The 18,811-nt window shown below is 40.0% G+C and overlaps 2 protein-coding genes across 2 annotated transcripts; both read right to left on the bottom strand.

Annotated features, from left to right (window-relative positions):
• Nucleotides 1-10,345: 10,345 nt before the first annotated feature.
• LOC145481604 (tetratricopeptide repeat protein 28-like) lies at nucleotides 10,346-11,850 on the bottom strand. The gene has a single exon (XM_081460119.1). It carries the CDS (start codon nucleotides 11,842-11,844, stop codon nucleotides 10,426-10,428), a length of 1,419 nt encoding a protein of 472 aa, XP_081316245.1. The 5' UTR covers nucleotides 11,845-11,850; the 3' UTR covers nucleotides 10,346-10,425.
• A 10-nt stretch (nucleotides 11,851-11,860) lies between these two features.
• On the bottom strand, nucleotides 11,861-15,741 carry LOC145502396 (uncharacterized). The gene is made up of 3 exons (XM_081481755.1): nucleotides 15,558-15,741; nucleotides 11,982-13,802; nucleotides 11,861-11,892 (listed from the first exon to the last, which is right to left on the bottom strand). The coding sequence occupies exons 2-3, from the start codon at nucleotides 13,780-13,782 to the stop codon at nucleotides 11,861-11,863; spliced, it is 1,833 nt and encodes a 610-aa protein (XP_081337881.1). The 5' UTR covers nucleotides 13,783-13,802; nucleotides 15,558-15,741.
• Nucleotides 15,742-18,811: the final 3,070 nt, after the last annotated feature.

Here is an 18,811-nt window from a genome sequence, read left to right on the forward strand (position 1 = left end):
TTCATCATTTGAAACTGAAAGATTTCACACGTGATCCCATGCAGTGGTCACCAACTGGCCATGAAATTGTCACCGTATTAACGGGGTGGCCGCATGATATTGACGGGGTAGGATCAAATTTCATAACTGGTCTATTTTAAGTGACGTGTTAAGAGACATCACAACTCACTTCTAGACAACTGGTCTTTAATAAGCATTCAAAATGCAAGTTTGATTTTTTAAAAAAAGTTGAAAGTTCAATCAAAACCTACAATAATAACAGCGGAAAGATGAACCTAATTAAGTATTATATTAACGGGGTAAAATTATAGACGATTAAACAGTTGGGATTTCAGAATGTGGCTGTTGGCCGTATTAACAGAGTGGCCGGATTAACGGCGTTTTCTTATGAGAAAATGTATGGGCGTTTCGCCGGAACAAAAAAGACTGGCCGTAAAAACGAGGTGACGTAATTAACGAGGTGACCGTAAGGCTGGGTTCTACTGTATGAGCGCGCGCGCGCTCGTTTTGACACAGAGGCGAAAGGCAATCGCAAATGGCCTATTGGCCTATTCAGAAAACGTCGCGCGAGACTATGTTTAGCACGCGCGTGAGTACCGCGATGCGTTTCTTGAATTTTACATGTCCCCTTCTGAGCGTGCGAGTTTAACGTGCTGCCATTTTTAATCACGTGTAAAGCCTGTCAGTTTCAACCTATAAAACGTTAAGCACCAAACGAAACGTGTTGAAGTAACATCTTGAAAACAGTCAGTGACGAATTAGTAACGTACAATGTAAACATGTCTTTGCTCGTACTTTGAACACCCACCCGGCGATCAACCACCAGTCCCTCACTACCGCTTGTAGATTTGATCGAGCAGACGCAAGTTTCACAAAAAATTCAGTTAACGATTCTTTACGTTGATACTGGTTTGTAAAAAGTCGGCATCATTACTAAGCACGCCGTATATTTCGACAGAAGCAGATTATATGGTTCTGATTTTCATAATAGATCATTCAGTATGATTTATGTTTTAAAAGAAGAGAAAGTTTAAAAAACCCGAAGTTTTAGCAAGTCGTCTTGATGAGAGCATATAGTGCGTGTATGGAAACAATTTATACTTACGTTTTAAGCAGATTGTGACAACACTGACAAACTCGATGAAGGTCCCTCATTTTGGCCGCCATGCTGAAGGCTTGGGCGCCAAGCGTGACTCAAGTTTATATGCAAATTAATTTTCATTGAATAGCACTTCACTAACGGCAAGCTAGGGTAGCCGAATTCTATGCTAGATGATTCAGTGGTTAATAAATCGTTCTAAATTAATCTTAAACCCGGCAAGATATTTGTTTACTTGAAATATTAGGGAGTTTAAGCGAACCACGACGACGACGGCAACGAGAACGTCACCATACAAAAGGTTTAATGAGCAAAACAATAGCTGTGCACGTGCGTTATAAATCTTTGTACATTTCTTTGCTGTCCTCTGCACAACAACAACAACATGAAATGACCAAGTTCTGTGTAGTCTGAGGAACGCGAACGACAACGGCTAATTTTTCGTATTTCCATTTGAAATTGAACGCTGTCGTTGTATGGTTAGCCTGAGCACGTTTTCAGAGCCATTGGTGCACTGAACAGATCTAGATAATAGCGAATTTCGCTGGTAAAATATAAATTGATTTTTGACTCGACGTGGTCCTCGGCGTCGCCGTCGTCGTTGCTTAAGCCGCCTATTTAGTTATCATGGCTCTCTCCGGTCCACGCAATTGACATAAAACCCATGGTGGCAATTTCTAAACAGACCATTTCATGGATATGGCGCTGTGTTCTCCGGCCATCGAATGGGTTGATCTCCCCGTGCGTCTTAACATCTACAAGTACGTTATTTCGCTGCGACTTGACTTACTCGTAGCTTTTTCAAACACTGTAACAACTTAACCCTTATTATGCAAAATCCCGGGGCAAAATCGATACATCAAACAACGGTTTTTTCTCGCCTCAAAAACAGATATATTACCTTCTAAATGATATAAAAAAAAACATATTCTTCTTCTATGTCTTTGTTGATTTTTACTTTCAACAGCGTTTTTTCGGATTCTTAGCTTTTATAAATCAGCCTCAAACTACATCATAATACAGGTGTAGTACAATTATCATCATAAAAAGATTTAGTTAGGTCTTCGCGAACTGTTTAAAAAATAACAAAGTATGTAAAGTTACAAAATTGAGCAAATGTAGTCAGGAGTTGACATAATCGATAAAAGTGCCGTTTCTTGTCACTGACTTGTATATTTTAGCAAGACGTTTCGGCTAACTCTTAAGCCTTGATCAGTTGAAAAACCGCTTGATGTTACGCGCTATTTAAAAACTTTTTAAAATTGAAACGTTGCGCGTGCTGTATGCGCGTGACTCGAGAGAATTTTAATTTTAGTTTACAAGTTTCCTACAAGCCACAGAGAACCATCAACAGTATTTTTCCTCGACCGAAACAGCAGGATGAAACCGACCGTCCATGATCTGGAGTGGTGTACAGAATCGATTGCAGTCAGTGCGATTTTGTATACTATGGCCAGACCGAAAGATCACTGAAGATGCGGGTTTCCGAGCACAAAAAGGCTCTCTTGATGTTCGATCATAACTCCAAACCAGGAGCCATAATCGGGGACGGAGACCGTAAGCGCGGGCCATTTCTAGTATTGGGGTTGTCCCCATGATATGGGACAATAATTCTATTTTTAGAACAAATTGGGCCATCGCCTGCGGCAGACGCGCGTACATGCTGCGAGGATTTTTGCGGATGTCGCGCGGGGGAAATGGCGTCCGAAATTCCCGAAATTTTTCATGTTTTTGGCCCACAACTCAACGCGTTAACGTTTGTTGGAATTTTGTTTAAATATTTTCGTCGTAAGCTGCTCCAGTTTGAGTGAAGTAAGACAGTGTCGAATTTAGGTATGTTCCGCTGTAAGTTTATACATATCGCTGACCAAGTTATGTTCCGACGGATGTTTCTTTTGCATGAGCTGTACATTACTCCACTTTAAATTTCACATATGTTGAAGATTAACAGCTTTTCCATTACACAGCAAAAAACTAGCTGAATATATTTAGATATAGCAGAGCTTCAGGACTTCACAGTTTCCTAGCTCCTCTTGCCACACGCTTGCGAGGAATTTGTCAGTCTACCGCGACCGAAAAGTAAAACAAAATAATTGCTAGTTTGAGTTTCGCTTGAGTTGTAAGCAATGCTTGATGTTTCATCAAGGCCCAATAACTTTACGTCCGTAGATACTGCTCAGTTTTATTTGTGTAAAAATCCAGTAAATTCTCTGTTGTCGATGAATGAGAGCGCCCGCCGATGCGTGTTTTGTACAGTCAGTAAACATGACAAATTGTACTTCCGCCGCACTTTCGTGTGAAAGCGTACATTGAACTCAAACAATAACTCAATAGTTTTTAAATATGTTTAAGATTGATAAATGTTTGAGAACATATTAAAAGCTATACTGAAAATATGTAAATAAAGCAGAAATAATCAGGAAAGTTACGATCACGCTTTCTTTAATCAACTTGGAATAACGATTTCGATTTTGTTGATCGAGTTATCAATACTCCTTGTCTATTTTCATTTTCGCAGTGTAAAACTTCACTATGCTTATGTTGAAGAAACACACATGATGTTAGTAGCCTTTTTTGCGTTCGTGAAATTTGTTACAGCATCTCAGCACAAAAGATAAGGAAAGAAATCTTTGTCAAGATTTGTTGACAATTGAAAACACCGACTCGTACTCGGACTTGAAAGTGCACGAGCTGCACTATGCAAATGAGCTAATTGTACGCGTCAGATTTTCCTTTCAAAAACTTTTGCAAACTCACCAAACAAGCAGAAACAATAAGAAACCATCAAAAGAGGTTTTGGTTATGATTAACCATTTTCTGAGAAACTCACAAATTAACTCGATACCAGAGTAGAGAGTTTTCTTGCTATATTCTTAAGCCAGAACAAACGCAAAAACATACGCGTAAGCTTACAGCTAGCGTGATCAGATCTTATTATTCATTACCAGCGCGAGATTGAAGTCCTGTTTTCGACCCTGAAAAACCCACCTTTTCCGTTAGCTCAGAGCATAAAACTACATATAAGCGCCCTGGTTCGTATTCCCTGCCTTATTCCCTGCCATCGCTGTGAAAAATACGCAAGAGAATCTCTTAACTCTCACCATTTGATCGCCCAACGTGACAACATCCACGCGAGAGCCTCCGACACGTGCGTGAATCCGCGCGGACATATGACGTCAGGATGGCGCAATTTGTTCTAAAAATAGAAAAATTGTCCCATATCATAGGTGCGCGCGAATCCCGAGACTTACGGTCTCCGTCCCCGATTATGGCTCGTGCCATGCTCACGAATGTCATCATCATATGGATTTTGAAAACGTTGAAGTCGTCGGACATGGGGCACATTACCATCAGCGGCTTTTTCTAGAAGCTTGGATGTCTGTAAAAGACCCGAACGCTGGGAATGATCACATAGTCATCCCTGAAGTCTACAAGTGCTTAGCACGCATTTAGAATTCTCTTGAGTCACGCTCATACAGTACGCGCAACGTTTCAATTTTAAAAAGTTTTTAAATAGCGCGTAACATCAAGCGGTTTTTCAACTGATGAAGGCTTAAGAGCTAGCCGAAATGTCTTGCTAAAATATACGAGTCAGTGACAAAAAACGGCACTTTTATCGATTATGTAAAGTTACATGGGCGCAGTGACTTTCTTTGAATCGGTAGAAAAGCTGCCCACAAATCAGTCGTTAAATTTCGAAAATTGGCTACGGTTTCTGGTTGTTATTTCTATAATTTCGAGTGTTCGTATAAAATATGATTTCTTTTTCTTTTTTCGTTCTCCTATTTTCAACCTTCTCAGTAGGAGTACTAATTTAAACTCCAATTGAGTTTTCTTAGCATCCATAGTTTAGATATCGCAACCCCAACTCTCGGTATTGCCATTCTTCATTATTAACGTAAATCGAATGAGCGCAGTCGAAATAGCGAACAATTGCAACAAGCGAGAGACTAGTACGTATTCGAACTCTATAGCTGGTGGCAAGTGACGCGAATTTCAATTCGGGACTTTTGGCCACTAATCACTTGATATTATAGTAGTCAGTGGAGGATCTAGGGGAGGGACCCGGGGAGCCCCCCCTTACTTTGCTTAAAAAAAGGAAAAATCGCAGGAGGAAGAAAAGCCGGCAGGGCAAGCCCAATCTCGTCCCCCCCTCTCCCCTTTGGTCAAGGTCTGGATTCGCCACTGGTAGTATCATAATAAGAACTGTATTATTTAATATAATACAATGCATGCGTATTGTTAGGTGCATTGTTACAGTGCATGTTACAGACATAGCCATTATTGCAATTGGGATTTACATTGCTGCTTACTAATATCTTCGACTCATCCCAGCTGAAGTTACACATTGTTTTTAAGAAAATAACGACTAACATCCTGTTGCGCAGAACACAGCCAAGACATGTTTGCTCCACTGCGTGATGGTTTTCAAGATTTATAATCTAGCTTAATCTGATATATGCGCCAGCAGATCACATTAGTAAGGGAATGCCTGGACTGTTAGTCCCGGGGGGGGGATACCCATATAAAAAGCACGGGCTGCTCGTCGGATATTTTGATAAAAACAAAAGTGTAGCAGCTCTCGTAAGCTTGTAATTCTCTTCATAATTAGCAGCTGTTATTGTTTTAGTGCTAGAGGCATTGTTTCTGTTGTTTGTTCTATTCTTCTCTCAAGGGGTATCAAGCCATTCATGTGAGACCTTACGAGAGCTGCTACCTCACCCGAAAACAACCCCTAAGAGGTACCAAGATCTTGTTTTGTGGGCGTGGCTTGCAATTTTTTTCTCCTCTAAGAGATACCAATTCTTACATAACTCATTAAAGCCTGTCCTATTTCTTTGGTTCAATACTCGGAAAGGTGCCGAAACAGTTCCCACTGTGGACCTTTTGAGGCTTAACACCCTTAGAGATAACAAAACCACTTTTTTAACCCCTAAAAGGTACGACAAGCACCCCCCGTCCTTTTTATATGAGAGTCCCCCTCCGGATGTTAGTCAATGAGAAAGCAGTGACCACAGCGTATGATAATAAAAACATCAACCGACTTTATTTAAAGAGGCTCCACCAATTACGTTGGTTCTTTTACAGTTGACTTTAAAAGTAAAATATAAAACTACGAAAAAGATATTACAATATATCAAAGATATAAGAAAGCAAATGTATTACAAACGTATCAATGTAAGCCGCAATCATAGAAATGTCGTCGACAGCAGATTAACGATCGTGACATGGTAGCAAAAAGTGTTCTAATATGTGTTTACTTTTCCTAAGACTACCTAAGCTAAGTCATCGTTACATATTGCAAATGAAAATAACATGGGAAATTCCTACAGGCAGAAGAGACAACAGTTGACTATTTACAAGCACGGCCGAGGAGCTGAACTTTATTCACACTTCTTAGTTTTTTCTTACTACGGTTTACTAAAATATTTGATTGTAATTGAAATAAGTTTATAATAGAGATAGGATCCTGCGCGCGTTCTGATTGGTCAAAAAGCCATGTTTTATCAGAGTGTAAAACATAGGAAAAGCGTGTTTTATTGTTTTTCGCCACATAACCTCTAGTCAACATTTTTGTTAGAGATGGAGAAAAACATTTTCTTTGTTTCTACTATAAAGTAAATAAAGAAGCCTAAGCCGTGTATTACACTGTAATAAAACACTCCGAACATTTGAGAACACTCGAGAAATGTAGAAAACACTCGCCTGCGACTCGCGTTTTCTACATTTCCCTCGAACCGTTTACTTAGCATATGAGAAACCTTTGGGCAACAGGGTGCCCCTTGGTGGAAAACAACTGGTTTTGAAGGCATGTAGCATATATCACCACCCACCCCTAGCAGGGATAAATAGAGACGTAGGGAGAATGAGCAAACTCCAGGTGGCCAATGTCTGCCGCGGTCAGACTGGTCAACTCTTCTGATATAAACGCTAAGTACAAGTTGGTTCGAGGAGGATGAGGGTAACTGTTCCACCTGCCACGACTTTTTACCATGTAATATAACCACATGTTCATTTAGTTTATCTTAACGACCCAAGGTTTTCAAAAAGGTTCATGGAAAAACTAAAGTTTGCTGAATCCTCTTGTCAGTGATCTTCAGTTCAGTCCTAAGCTCAAAATGTCGTTTCTCCCTTCTTATTACCATACATTTCCGTTCATGTTAGCTCTGAGAATTTAAGAGTTCATCAAGACAATATCTCAGTGCTCAAGCTCAGTGGATAGAGCGCCCGCCCGGTGTTCGGGAGGTCATGGGTTCGATTCCTGTCGGGAACTCAGAATCTTTCTTTGTCCCACGCTCGCGTTATGTTTATTAATTCACCTTCACATTTCATTACCGAGCTTAAAATTCACCATCTTTATTAACTTATCAATATCTTCTAGTTCAAGATTTTCATTCCTCTCATTATAAGTCTGTTTAAAATGTAATGGCCTTGTAAGGGGAAATCAGGTCTTGATCACTTATTACTGACTACTTACTTAGTCACTGATCACTTGTTACTACTTGCCTATCGTATTAATCAGTCTTGACCCGGACTTATTCCATTCATGAATTAAAATGTCGCTTTGACTCAAACTTGTTCGTACTCAGGAGACAAGTCGAGGGAAAAATGCCTCGTGGCGGCCATCTTGGATTTCAATGTCATACCGAAGTACGAGGCTGATGCACAACGTCTCTGTAACAACAGGAAAATAACCAGTTACTGTAAGTAAGCAATAGATTCACTCGCCAACTGATATGGTTTCCTTCTTGATGTAAACAGGGCAAAGGCCAGGGGGGGACTCCTATGTAAAAAGGACGGGGATGCTTGTCGGAAATTTTGAAAAAAAACCCATAAGAGGTACAAAGATCCCATTTTGTGGGCGTGGCTTGAAATTTTTTCACCCCTAAAAGGTACCAATTCTAAAACAACAAATCAACTGACGCTTTCATAATTTTTAATAGCGTTAAAGAAGATTGCTCCAAATACCTTCTACTCGTAAAGTTGAAAATAAACTATCCCTGGTCATATTTTTTTTCGGCTCTAAACCCTGGAAGGTACCGCCGTGCGCTCCCGCCGTGCGCCTTATGAGGCTTAGCACCCTAACAGGTACCAAAACCGTTTTCTTAACCCCTGAAAGGTACGACAAGCACCCTCGTCCCCCCACCCCAGGGTAAAGTAGCCTCAAGTAAGCCTTCATAAAGAATTCAAAACGCTACTTCCTCAGTTGTATTAAGCTAATTCTGGTCCAAAAGATACCACCAACAAGGTTTGGCTCTTACTTGGCGCGATCCGAGAGATTAAAACGAGTGCTTATTGGCCATGGATTAACGTGATTTTACAGCACTGAGAAATAAGCAAGTGGTTGCTATCGACTGTCATAAAATATCAGAGGTACTACGCGCGCTCTGATTGGTCAATGGAGTTGACAAACTTATATTCTATTGTACCGTTAAACACCTAGTTTCTTAATCTGGCAGCGTTAAAGGATAGGGCGCAAAATTGCCCAACTTAAGTTTGTAAGTCTTATTCTGGTCATAATCCAAAAGAATATTTGACTATTACAGACGATTTTAGTTTAACCACTGATGAACTATTGATTAAAAAAGAATGTGAATGAAGTTCATATCTTTGCATTTTTAACCGACTTTGAAAAGGTACCACGTCGCCTTCCATCATCGGCCAACCTTTTTTACTGGAATACATAGGCCTGACTTTTGAAATCCAACCATCAGAAGCGTAACCCAGTTGAGAGTTTATCACATGGTGAAAACTCCTTTCATTTACAAAGAACTTTTCTGACAGTGCATTGTACGCCCTCCAAATTAAATTAGTTCATATTAATAGATTCACTCACCAACTGAAATGGTTTCCTTCTTGATGTAAACAGGGTAAAGTCCCGCGGGGACTGCTATGTTAAAAGGATGGGGGTGCTTGTCAGAAATTGTGAAAAGAACCCCTAAGAGGTGCCAAGATCCTATTTTGTGGGCGCGGCTTGAAATGTTTTCACTTCTAAGAGGAATCAATTCTATTATACTATTGTTATTATTCTTATTATTCTATTACTATTATTACTATTATTATTATTATTATTATTATTATTATTATTATTAACGCATAAACTGACACACTCATAATTTTTAACAGTGTTAATGATGATTGCTTCGAATACCTTCTACTCGTATTTTTTCGGCTCAAAAATCCTAATAAGTACTGCAAAAGCTCCCGCCGTACGACGTATGAGGCTAAACACCCTAAAAGATACCGAAACCGCTTTTTCAATACCTAAAAGGTACCTCAGTTCTATGAAGCTAATTCTGGTTCTAAAAGATAACACCAAAAAGGTTTGGGTCTTACTTGGCTCGATCCGAAGGAATAAAACGAGTGCTTATTGGCTATGGATTAACAAACTAACGTGATTTTACAGCACTGAGAAATACGCCAGTGGTTGCTATCGACTGTCATAAAATACCAGAGATATTATTCGCGCTCTGATTGGTCAATAGAGCTGACAAACAATTATTCCATTGTACCGTTAAACAACCAGTTTCTGAATCTGGAAGCACTAAAGGATAGGACGCAAAATTGACTGTTACAGACGATTTTAGTGTAATCACAGATGAACTATTGATTATAAAAGAGTTTGAATGAAGTTCATATCTTTGCATTTTTATCCGACTTTGAAAAGGTACCACGTCGCCTTCCATCATTGGCCAACCTTTTTTACTGGAATATATAGGCCTGGCTGCTGAAATCCAACCATCAGAAGTTTAACCCAGTCGAGAGTTTATCACATTGTGAAAACTCCCCTCATTTACAAAGCACTTTTTTGAGAGTGCATTGCACGCCCTCGAAATTAAATTATTTCATATGAAAAGACAAACGCAATGTTTTTGAGATTCCTTTAAAAAGAATATTAGAGATTAACGAAATAATGAAAAGATTCTATATTTTAACCCGGTAGTATTAATGATTTGTTTTCGCATGCAAGGCTCTCAAACCTGCCTGAAAATTCAATAGTGCCTCAAAAGATGGTTTTAACCGAATTTCGTTCCTTGCATTTTTCTCTCAAATGAAAATATAGTTACCCGAAAAACTATGTAGTGATTCTTGTTAACCTCTCGCTTATCCTTCGAAAATTAAAATATCAGCAAAATCCAATCCTCGCTGACCCTTGACATGCTCTCTCATGTCCAGGGACACATCCTCAAATAGTTGAAGCAATCCTCAAACAGAATTGGCATGATTTGCCGGGATCTTGCTACTTCTAATGAAATGCAAGTTAAAGGATACTGGCTTCAAAACGCAAAAATTATAAAGTTATTCTCTTATCTGGAAACTTACCCTTATTTTCCAAACTTAAATGACACGTTATCTCCAATCAGCATAAATGGTGCCCACTGCTTCACTTCAGACCAGCCGTTACTCCGCATCCATTTCATGGCCTCGTGAAGAGATTCACTGGCACTCTCTCCATCAACAAGATGCTCGTAGAAGCGACTCATGAACTGCTCTGTTGCTTTGTCATTAAGGGCCCACAATGCCACTAACACTGAGCGTGCACCGGATCCTAAGAACGCTCGAGCAATTCCAATAACTCCCTCGGCTCTGATCTTCCCACGTCCACTGTGACAACAACTAAGTACAACAAGTTTGGCTCGAAGTTGAACTTGTGAAATGTCAGACATTGTCAAAACGTACTCTTTTTCATCAGGAAACTTCTTAGTAGACCGCACGGGACAGAGGGCAATTTCTCCTCTTTCGGCATTACCGTGTGCAGCAAAATGTACCAGACCTGCTGAAGGAAGCCTTTCAAGTACCACCTGCTTGGTTGCTTTCTCTCCTAACAAAGGCGGAACGCTCAGCAGTCGGCCAATCATTTCTGCCTCCTTTCTTGCGAAGGGTAATGGTGTGAAGGTTGTACGACGACCATTGTAACACACTCTACCAACCTCAGGATCACCGACTATCAGCACACCACACTGATTGTGATAGTCAGTAGGACTGTCCTGGATGCATTTGAGAGTTGTCAAGGAAGGAACAATGCGAATCCTAAACGTGTCTGATAAGTACTTTCCACTGTCATCAAGTAAAGCTGGAAATGGAACATGGCACAAGCAGGGATCAGGAACAATGATGATCTCGGACCCCTCAAGTAAGTCGGCCACAGGAGCGATGATCATATTGTAGAACAAGGTTAACTTCTGTTCGGGATCATTTTCACTTCTTCCTTGTCGCAAAGTGGCGAGCTCCTCTTCCGGAGAGACATCTGGTTTTGGCCCAATATCATTTAAAGATCGATCTTCGCAATCATCTGCAGGTAAAATACCAAAGCTGCGGAGGCTTTTAGCAAAAAAATCATCCAGGCTGTCAGTTGATCCGGCAGCTATGTTGCTTTCATTTACTTTTATTGCTCGAAAATGGATGACTCCGCTTGTTTTGAGAATCCACAAAAAAATTTCCTCCCCATGACTAGAAATGTGCAGACAAGAGCAGTTGCTTTCTTGTTTCATAATATTCTCTATGCCAGTCCAAGATTGCTGATCAGCAGATATTTGCCTTTCAACAGAGTACCGTGTTGCCATCAACTCTGCCAAGGCCCTAGCACGTGCCAGCTCTACAACATAAAGGGCTTTGTTAGGATTCCCCCAAAAAACAAGGAAGGCAGCAAGATTCCGATAAGGAAAGCTGCGAATATCTGAAAGCGACACTTTAAATTGATCGTTGTCTCTTAGAAAAGCACGCAGACTTTCGCTTTTTTCCATACTCAAGACCAGATAGTCAAATGCTTCCTGAGTTTTTTTTCTGGTTGCCTTCACCATTGTAAGCGCACAAAGACATGTAAACTCTTGCCCAAGGAGTCCAATATCTTGACTAATTGAAAGTGCCTTCTCAAGATAACCTTCAGCAACGACAGGTTCACCAATGGAATCAAACAATGAACCTAAGTTGTAGTAATCTCTTGCTTCTCCTGCTCTGTCACCAGTTTCTTTACTTATCACAAGTGCTTTCTTAAAATATTGTTTAGCTTTGTCATATTCACCAAGAGATTTAAACACATTTCCTAAGTTGTCGTAACAGTTTGGTTCTCCTGCTCTGTCACCAATTTCAACTGTGATTTCAAGTGCTTTGTCAAGATTTTCTTTAGCTTTCTCGTATTCACCACATGATAGAAACTTAGCTCCTAAGTTTCTGTAGTCAGCTGCTTCTCCTTTTCTGTCACCAATTTCACTCCTGATCGCAAGTGCTTTCTCATGATATTCTTTAGCTCTGCCATATTCATGAGCATGTTGAAACACAGTTCCTAAGTGTCCGTAACAGGTTGCTTCTTCTTTTCTGACACCAATTTCAATTGTGATCGCTAGTGCTTTCTCAAAATACTCTTTAGCTTCGTCATATTCACCACGAGATAGAAAAATACTTCCTAAATTCACGAAATCTGCTGCTTCTCCTTTTTTGTCACCAATTTCAATTTCGATCTCAAGTGCTTTCTCAAACTGCTCTCTAGCTTTGTCGTATTCACCACGGAATAGAAAAATAGTTCCTAAGTTTCCGTAACAGCTTGCTTCTCCGGCTCTGTCACCAATTTCAATTCTGATCGCAAGTGCTTTCTCAAGGTACTCTTTAAATTTGTCGCATTCACCACGAGATCCAAAAATAACTCCTAAGTTTCCGTAACAGACTGCTTCTCCGGCTCTGTCACCAAATTCAATTGTGATCGCAAGTGCTTTCTCAAGGTACTCTTTAGCTTTGCCATATTCACCACGGGAAAGAAAAATAGTTCCTAAGTTTCCGTAACAGCTTGCTTCTTCGGCTCTGTCACCAGTTTCAATTCTGATCGCAAGTGCTTTCTCAAGGTACTCTTTAGCTTTGTCATATTCACCACGAGATTGAAAAGTACTTCCTAAATTCTCGAAATCTGCTGCTTCTCCTTTTTTGTCACCAATTTCAATTCTGATCGCAAGTGCTTTCTCAAGGTACTCTTTAGCTTTGTCGTATTCACCACGGGATAGAAAAATAGTTCCTAAGTTTCCGTAACAGCTTGCTTCTCCGGCTCTGTCACCAAATTCAATTCTGATCGCAAGTGCTTTCTCAAGATATTGTTTAGCTTCGCCATACTCACCAAGAGAGCATAACACAGTTCCTAAGTTTCCGTAACAGTTTGCTTCTCCTGCTTTGTCATTAAATTCAATTGTGATCGTAAGTGCTTTGTAGAGATACTGTTTAGCTTTATCGTATTCACCAAGAGATGAAAACACAACTGCTAAGTTTCTGTAAGCGGCTGCTTCCCCTCTCCTGTTACCAGTTTCTCTCATGATCTTGATTGCTTTCTCATAAAGTTTTCCTGCCTCTACATATTTAAATTGTTTTTCATACATCTTGGCTAGTGTTATTAATAGATTGCCTTCATTTTCGTCTGTTTTTCCACGCACTTGGTAAATGTCGAGAAGTTGCTTGCCGTATTTTATGGCATTTGTGTAATCAGAGATAAGACAATACGTCATGAAGATTGTTCCATAGATAGCAAATCTAACAAATTTAACAAATTGCTCCTCCTTTTTTTTCGGCACCACATTATTTACGAAAATCAAACATTCTTTGGCTACCTCTATAGCTTTTACACCCCGACCAGTTTTACGAAGGAAAGTTCCAACAGCCAAGCCAACACAGATGACTTGAAAAACGTAGGCTAGATTGTTCATTTCGTCCTTCCGTATAAGCCCTGTGAAAAGAAAATACCATTTAAGCTCTATAGGGTAAAATAACATTATACTTGTACTTCTCTCCGCCTATGCGTATAAATGAGTACCGGCGAACTTCATGCTGGAGGTAAGCCTGCTATGGGCTCTTAACTGGCCGCCTTATGGAAGATAGGACACGTTAGTCCGACTCAGACTAGAAGGGTTCACCTCGTGCTCAGGCTTGATCAAATCGTACCATTATAAAAAAAAAACTAGCCTGAAGAAATCATAAATCCGCTCTTTCTTTACTAAATGTGTTATCGACCGTGAATAGGAGGAATGAGTGCTGTGAGAACACTTCAAATATCTTGGCTCCTGTGCCGGCCGAAACCGGCCTTGACGAGCATTGTCCTTTGTTCCACTTCTGACGTCATCACCTTTGACCATAATTGGCATCATTTATACTCAAGTTCTGCAAGAGGAAAAGATCTTTCCAGTGATACCCAAATCAGAGTGATTGGTTAAATTAAGCTTGAAATACGCGCGAAAAGGCTTCGAAATTTGAGTGAAAAACTTGGAGGAAAAATTTCTTCGATTAAACTTCGTCATGTGATATTATGAATATCGCAAATACGTACTTTTCAACTAACGGAGCGAACAATACAAGATAAGCTTCTTACGTCAGTAGTGTCCCCTTTGAAAAGTGCAAAGAACTTACGAAACATTTGCATGTTGTCGGCGAAATTCCAAGAAAACAGATGATGATCACAAATGCATGTGTTTGGTGCGTATGCGTGATGGGTTTAAACTATAACGCCGAGATGCGGAATGTATACACCTTGAGGTTTAAACATGATTTGCACTATTCGGCAAGTGGAATGCGGGACTCTTTTAAAATTAATGCCGTGATACGAAATGAAAAACAGTGAATCGTGATTCCTCTTTGAACTCTCCCCCCGGAGCTAAGAACAGGTCACGAAATCAACCTCTTCAGATTTATTCTTCGTTATACTCAGTGCCTCATTCCCCCAGCAGGGCAAAGTGATACGCGTAAATTGTCTAGCTTGATGCGCCATGGTTACCCGTGTTATAAATCAAACAAAATCAAACCAAGTTTTACTGAACAGTTTTGAGTTTACTTTGGACTGGTTGAAATAAATGAGAGATTGGTTTTTCTTACCACAGTGAAGTTCGCACTGGAAAATGTGGAAACTGAAACAGTCGGCTTCTGTCTCAAAATTCCGAGAAATAGTATCATTGCAAAATCGAGAGAAGTTTTAATGGAGCTAAATCAAGCTGTATAACAACGAATGAATTAGAGTTTGATCGGTAAGTAATGTTGCTTGTACAGGACATCCCAAAACTGACTTCCGTATAGGTCGTCCAGCAAAGCCATGCAGTACATGTACACGGTAAAGAACCTATGTTTGTAGTATCATGGTACGATTTAAAGTTCTACTTGGTGTCGGTAGGTGGGCAGTTTCTTTGTCAACTAACAATAAAGGTGCGTTCTTGATCATTGTAGTCTATTCATAAGCTTGAACGTAGGAAATCTGAAGAAAAGGTCGGGCGGGTCATGTAGTATCTCCTAGGGCAAATCACTAATAGACTGCTAGCAGATTTGTGCTAGAAGAGGTTTTAAATCCGGGAACTCCGCGCCTTAACCCGACCAAGCATTACATCATTTAAGGAGGCTTTGTGATATCTCGAATAATATGTTAAATGTTATCAGTGGAAGCCCAAATAAAGGCATCGTTTTAAACAAAACAAAGAAGAAAAAATAACCACTAACTTACCGTTGCGCAGAAGCCTGTGTTCAGCCGTTCGTTCTTCCAAACAAAAACTGTAGAGGTGCGTCTGTGTTACTGCTTATAACTGTGTTGCTGGCATAAATGATCCATTTTTAAAACCATTTCAGTTTCGCAGCATCTGACGTGCCAAGCGGAAACAAAAGAAACGAAATTTCTGTCTGCGCGTGATCTTTGCAGAAGACCATTTAAAAACCAGAAATATGATTAATAAGGACATAGTTATAGAACATGAGCGAGAACTTGGTAAGAAAGGAAAACTGTTTTTCATATAAATTATCGGTAAAAAATGCCTCAATGAAGAATGGCGTGTAAAATTCCGACCAGAAAAACCCTCTTTTTCATCATGTTAACATATATTGGAACATTGAGTTATTTTAGTCAGGATATGCTATTGTAAGCTTGTGGTTTGTCATTGACTGTTTTTAAGAAATTACTTGAAGAGTTTCGGTTACTGAGTGCTTGAACCTTCATCATTTGAAACTGAAAGATTTCACACGTGATCCGATGCAGTGGTCACCAACTGGCCATGAAATTGTCACCATATTAACGGGGTGGTCGTATGATATTGACGGGGTAGGATCAAATTTCATAACTGGTCTATTTTAAGTGGCGTCTTAAGAGACATCACAACTCACTTCTAGACAACTGCTCTTTAATAAGCATTCAAAATGCAAGTTTGATTTTTTAAAAAAAGTTGAAAGTTCAATCAAAACCTACAATAATAACAATGGAAAGATGAACCTAAATGGTTCGATTGGCCGTATTATATTAACGGGGTAAAATTATAGACGATTAAACAGTTGGGATTTCAGAATGTGGCTGTTGGCCGTATTAACAGAGTGGCCGGATTAACGGCGTTTTCTTATGAGAAAATGTATGGCCGTTTCGCCGGGACAAAAAAGACTGGCCGTAAAAACGAGGTGACGTAATTAACGAGATGACCGTAAGGCTGGGTTCTACTGTATAAGCGCGCGCGCGCTCGTTTTGACACAGAGGCGAAAGGCAATCGCAAATGGGGTATTGGCCTATTCAGATAACGTCGCGCGAGACTATGTTTAGCACGCGCGTGAGTACCGCGATGCGTTTCTTGAATTTTACATGTCCCCTTCTGAGCGTGCGCGCTTAACGTGCTGCCATTTTTAATTACGTGTGAAGCCTTTCAGTTTTAACCCATAAAACGTTAAGCACTAAACGAAACGTGTTGAAGTGACATCTTGAAAACAGTCAATGACGAATTAGTAACGTACAATGTAAACATGTCCTTGCTCGTGCTTTGAACACCCACCCGGCGATCAACCACCAGTCCCGCGATGCGTTTCTTGAATTTTACATGTCCCCTTCTGAGCGTGCGCGTTTAACGTGCTGCCATTTTTAATCACGTGTAAAGCCTTTCAGTTTCAACCCATAAAACGTTAAGCACTAAACGAAACGTGTTGAAGTAACATCTTGAAAACAGTCAGTGACGAATTAGTAACGTACAATGTAAACATGTCTTTGCTCGTGCTTTGAACACCCACCCGGCGATCAACCACCAGTCCCTCACTACCGCTTGTAGATTTGATCGAGCAGACGCAAGTTTCACAAAAAATTCAGTTAACGATTCTTTACGTTGATACTGGTTTGTAAAAAGTCGGCATCATTACTAAGCACGCCGTATATTTCGACAGAAGCAGGTTATATGCTTCTGATTTTCATAATAGATCATTCAGTATGATTTATGTTTTAAAAAGAAGAGAAAGTTTAAAAAACCCGAAGTTTTAGCAAGTCGTCTTGATGAGAGCATATAGTGCGTGTATGGAAACAATTTATACTTACGTTTTAAGCAGATTGTGACAACACTGACAAACTCTTGAAGGTCCCTCATTTTGGCCGCCATGCTGAAGGCTTGGGCGCCAAGCATGACTCAACTTTATATGCAAATTAATTTTCATTGAATAGCACTTCACTAACGGCAAGCTAGGGTGGCCGAATTCTATGCTAGATGATTCAGGGGTTAATAAATCGTTCGAAATTAATCTAAAACCCGGCAAGATATTTGTTTACTTGAGATATTAGGGAGTTTAAGGAAACCACGACGACGACGGCAACGAGAACCTCATCAAACAAAAGGTTTAATGAGCAAAACAATAGTTGTGCACGTGCGTTATAAATCTTTGTACATTTCTTTGCCGTCCTCTGCACAACAACAACAACATGAAATGACCAAGTTCTGTGTAGTCTGAGGAACGCGAACGACAACGGCTAATTTTCGTAATTCCATTTGGAATTGAACGCTGTAGTTGCATGGTTAGCCTGAGCACGTTTTCAGAGCCATTGGTGCACTGAACAGATCTAGATAATAGCGAATTTCGCTGGTAAAATATAAATTGATTTTTGACTCGACGTAGTCCTCGGCGTCGCCGTCGTCATTACTTAAGCCGCCTATTTAGTTATTATGGCTCTCTCCGGTCCACGCAATTGACATAAAACCCATGGTGGCAATTTCTAAACAGACCATTTCATGGATATGGCACTGTGTTCTCCGGCCATCGAATGGGTTGATCTCCCTGTGCGTCTTAATATCTACAAGTTATTCCGCTGCGACTTGACTAACTCGTGCTATTTCAAACACTGTAACAACTTAACCATTATTATGCAAAATCCCGGGGCAAAATCAATACGTCAAACAACGGTTTTTTCTCGCCTAGTCAGGGATTCTCTATGGGCCTTCAAACACAGATATATTACCTTCTAAATGATAAAAAAAAGAACATATTCTTCTTCTATGTCTTTGTTGATTTTTACTTTCAACAGCGTTTTTTCGGATTCTTAGCTTTTATAAATCAGCCTCAAACTACATCATAATACAGGTGTAATACAATTATCATCATAAAAAGATTTGGTTAGGTCTGCGCGAACTGCATAAAAAATAACAAAGTATGTAAAGTTACAAAATTGAGTAAATGTAGTCAGGAGTTGACATAATCGATAAAAGTGCCGTTTCTTGTCACTGACTTGTATATTTTAGCAAGACGTTTCGGCTAGCTCTTAAGCCTTCATCAGTTGAAAAACCGCTTGATGTTACGCGCTATTTAAAAACTTTTTAAAATTGAAACGTTGCGCGTGCTGTATGCGCGTGACTCGAGAGAATTTTAATTTTAGTTTACAAGTTTCCTACAAGCCACAGAGAACCATCAACAATATTTTTCCTCGACCGAAACAGCAGGATGAAACCGACCGTCCATGATCTGGAGTGGTGT

Source organism: Orbicella franksi, chromosome 1, assembly GCF_964199315.1.
Source record: "Orbicella franksi chromosome 1, jaOrbFran1.1, whole genome shotgun sequence".
NCBI classification, from domain to species: Eukaryota; Metazoa; Cnidaria; class Anthozoa; order Scleractinia; family Merulinidae; genus Orbicella; species Orbicella franksi.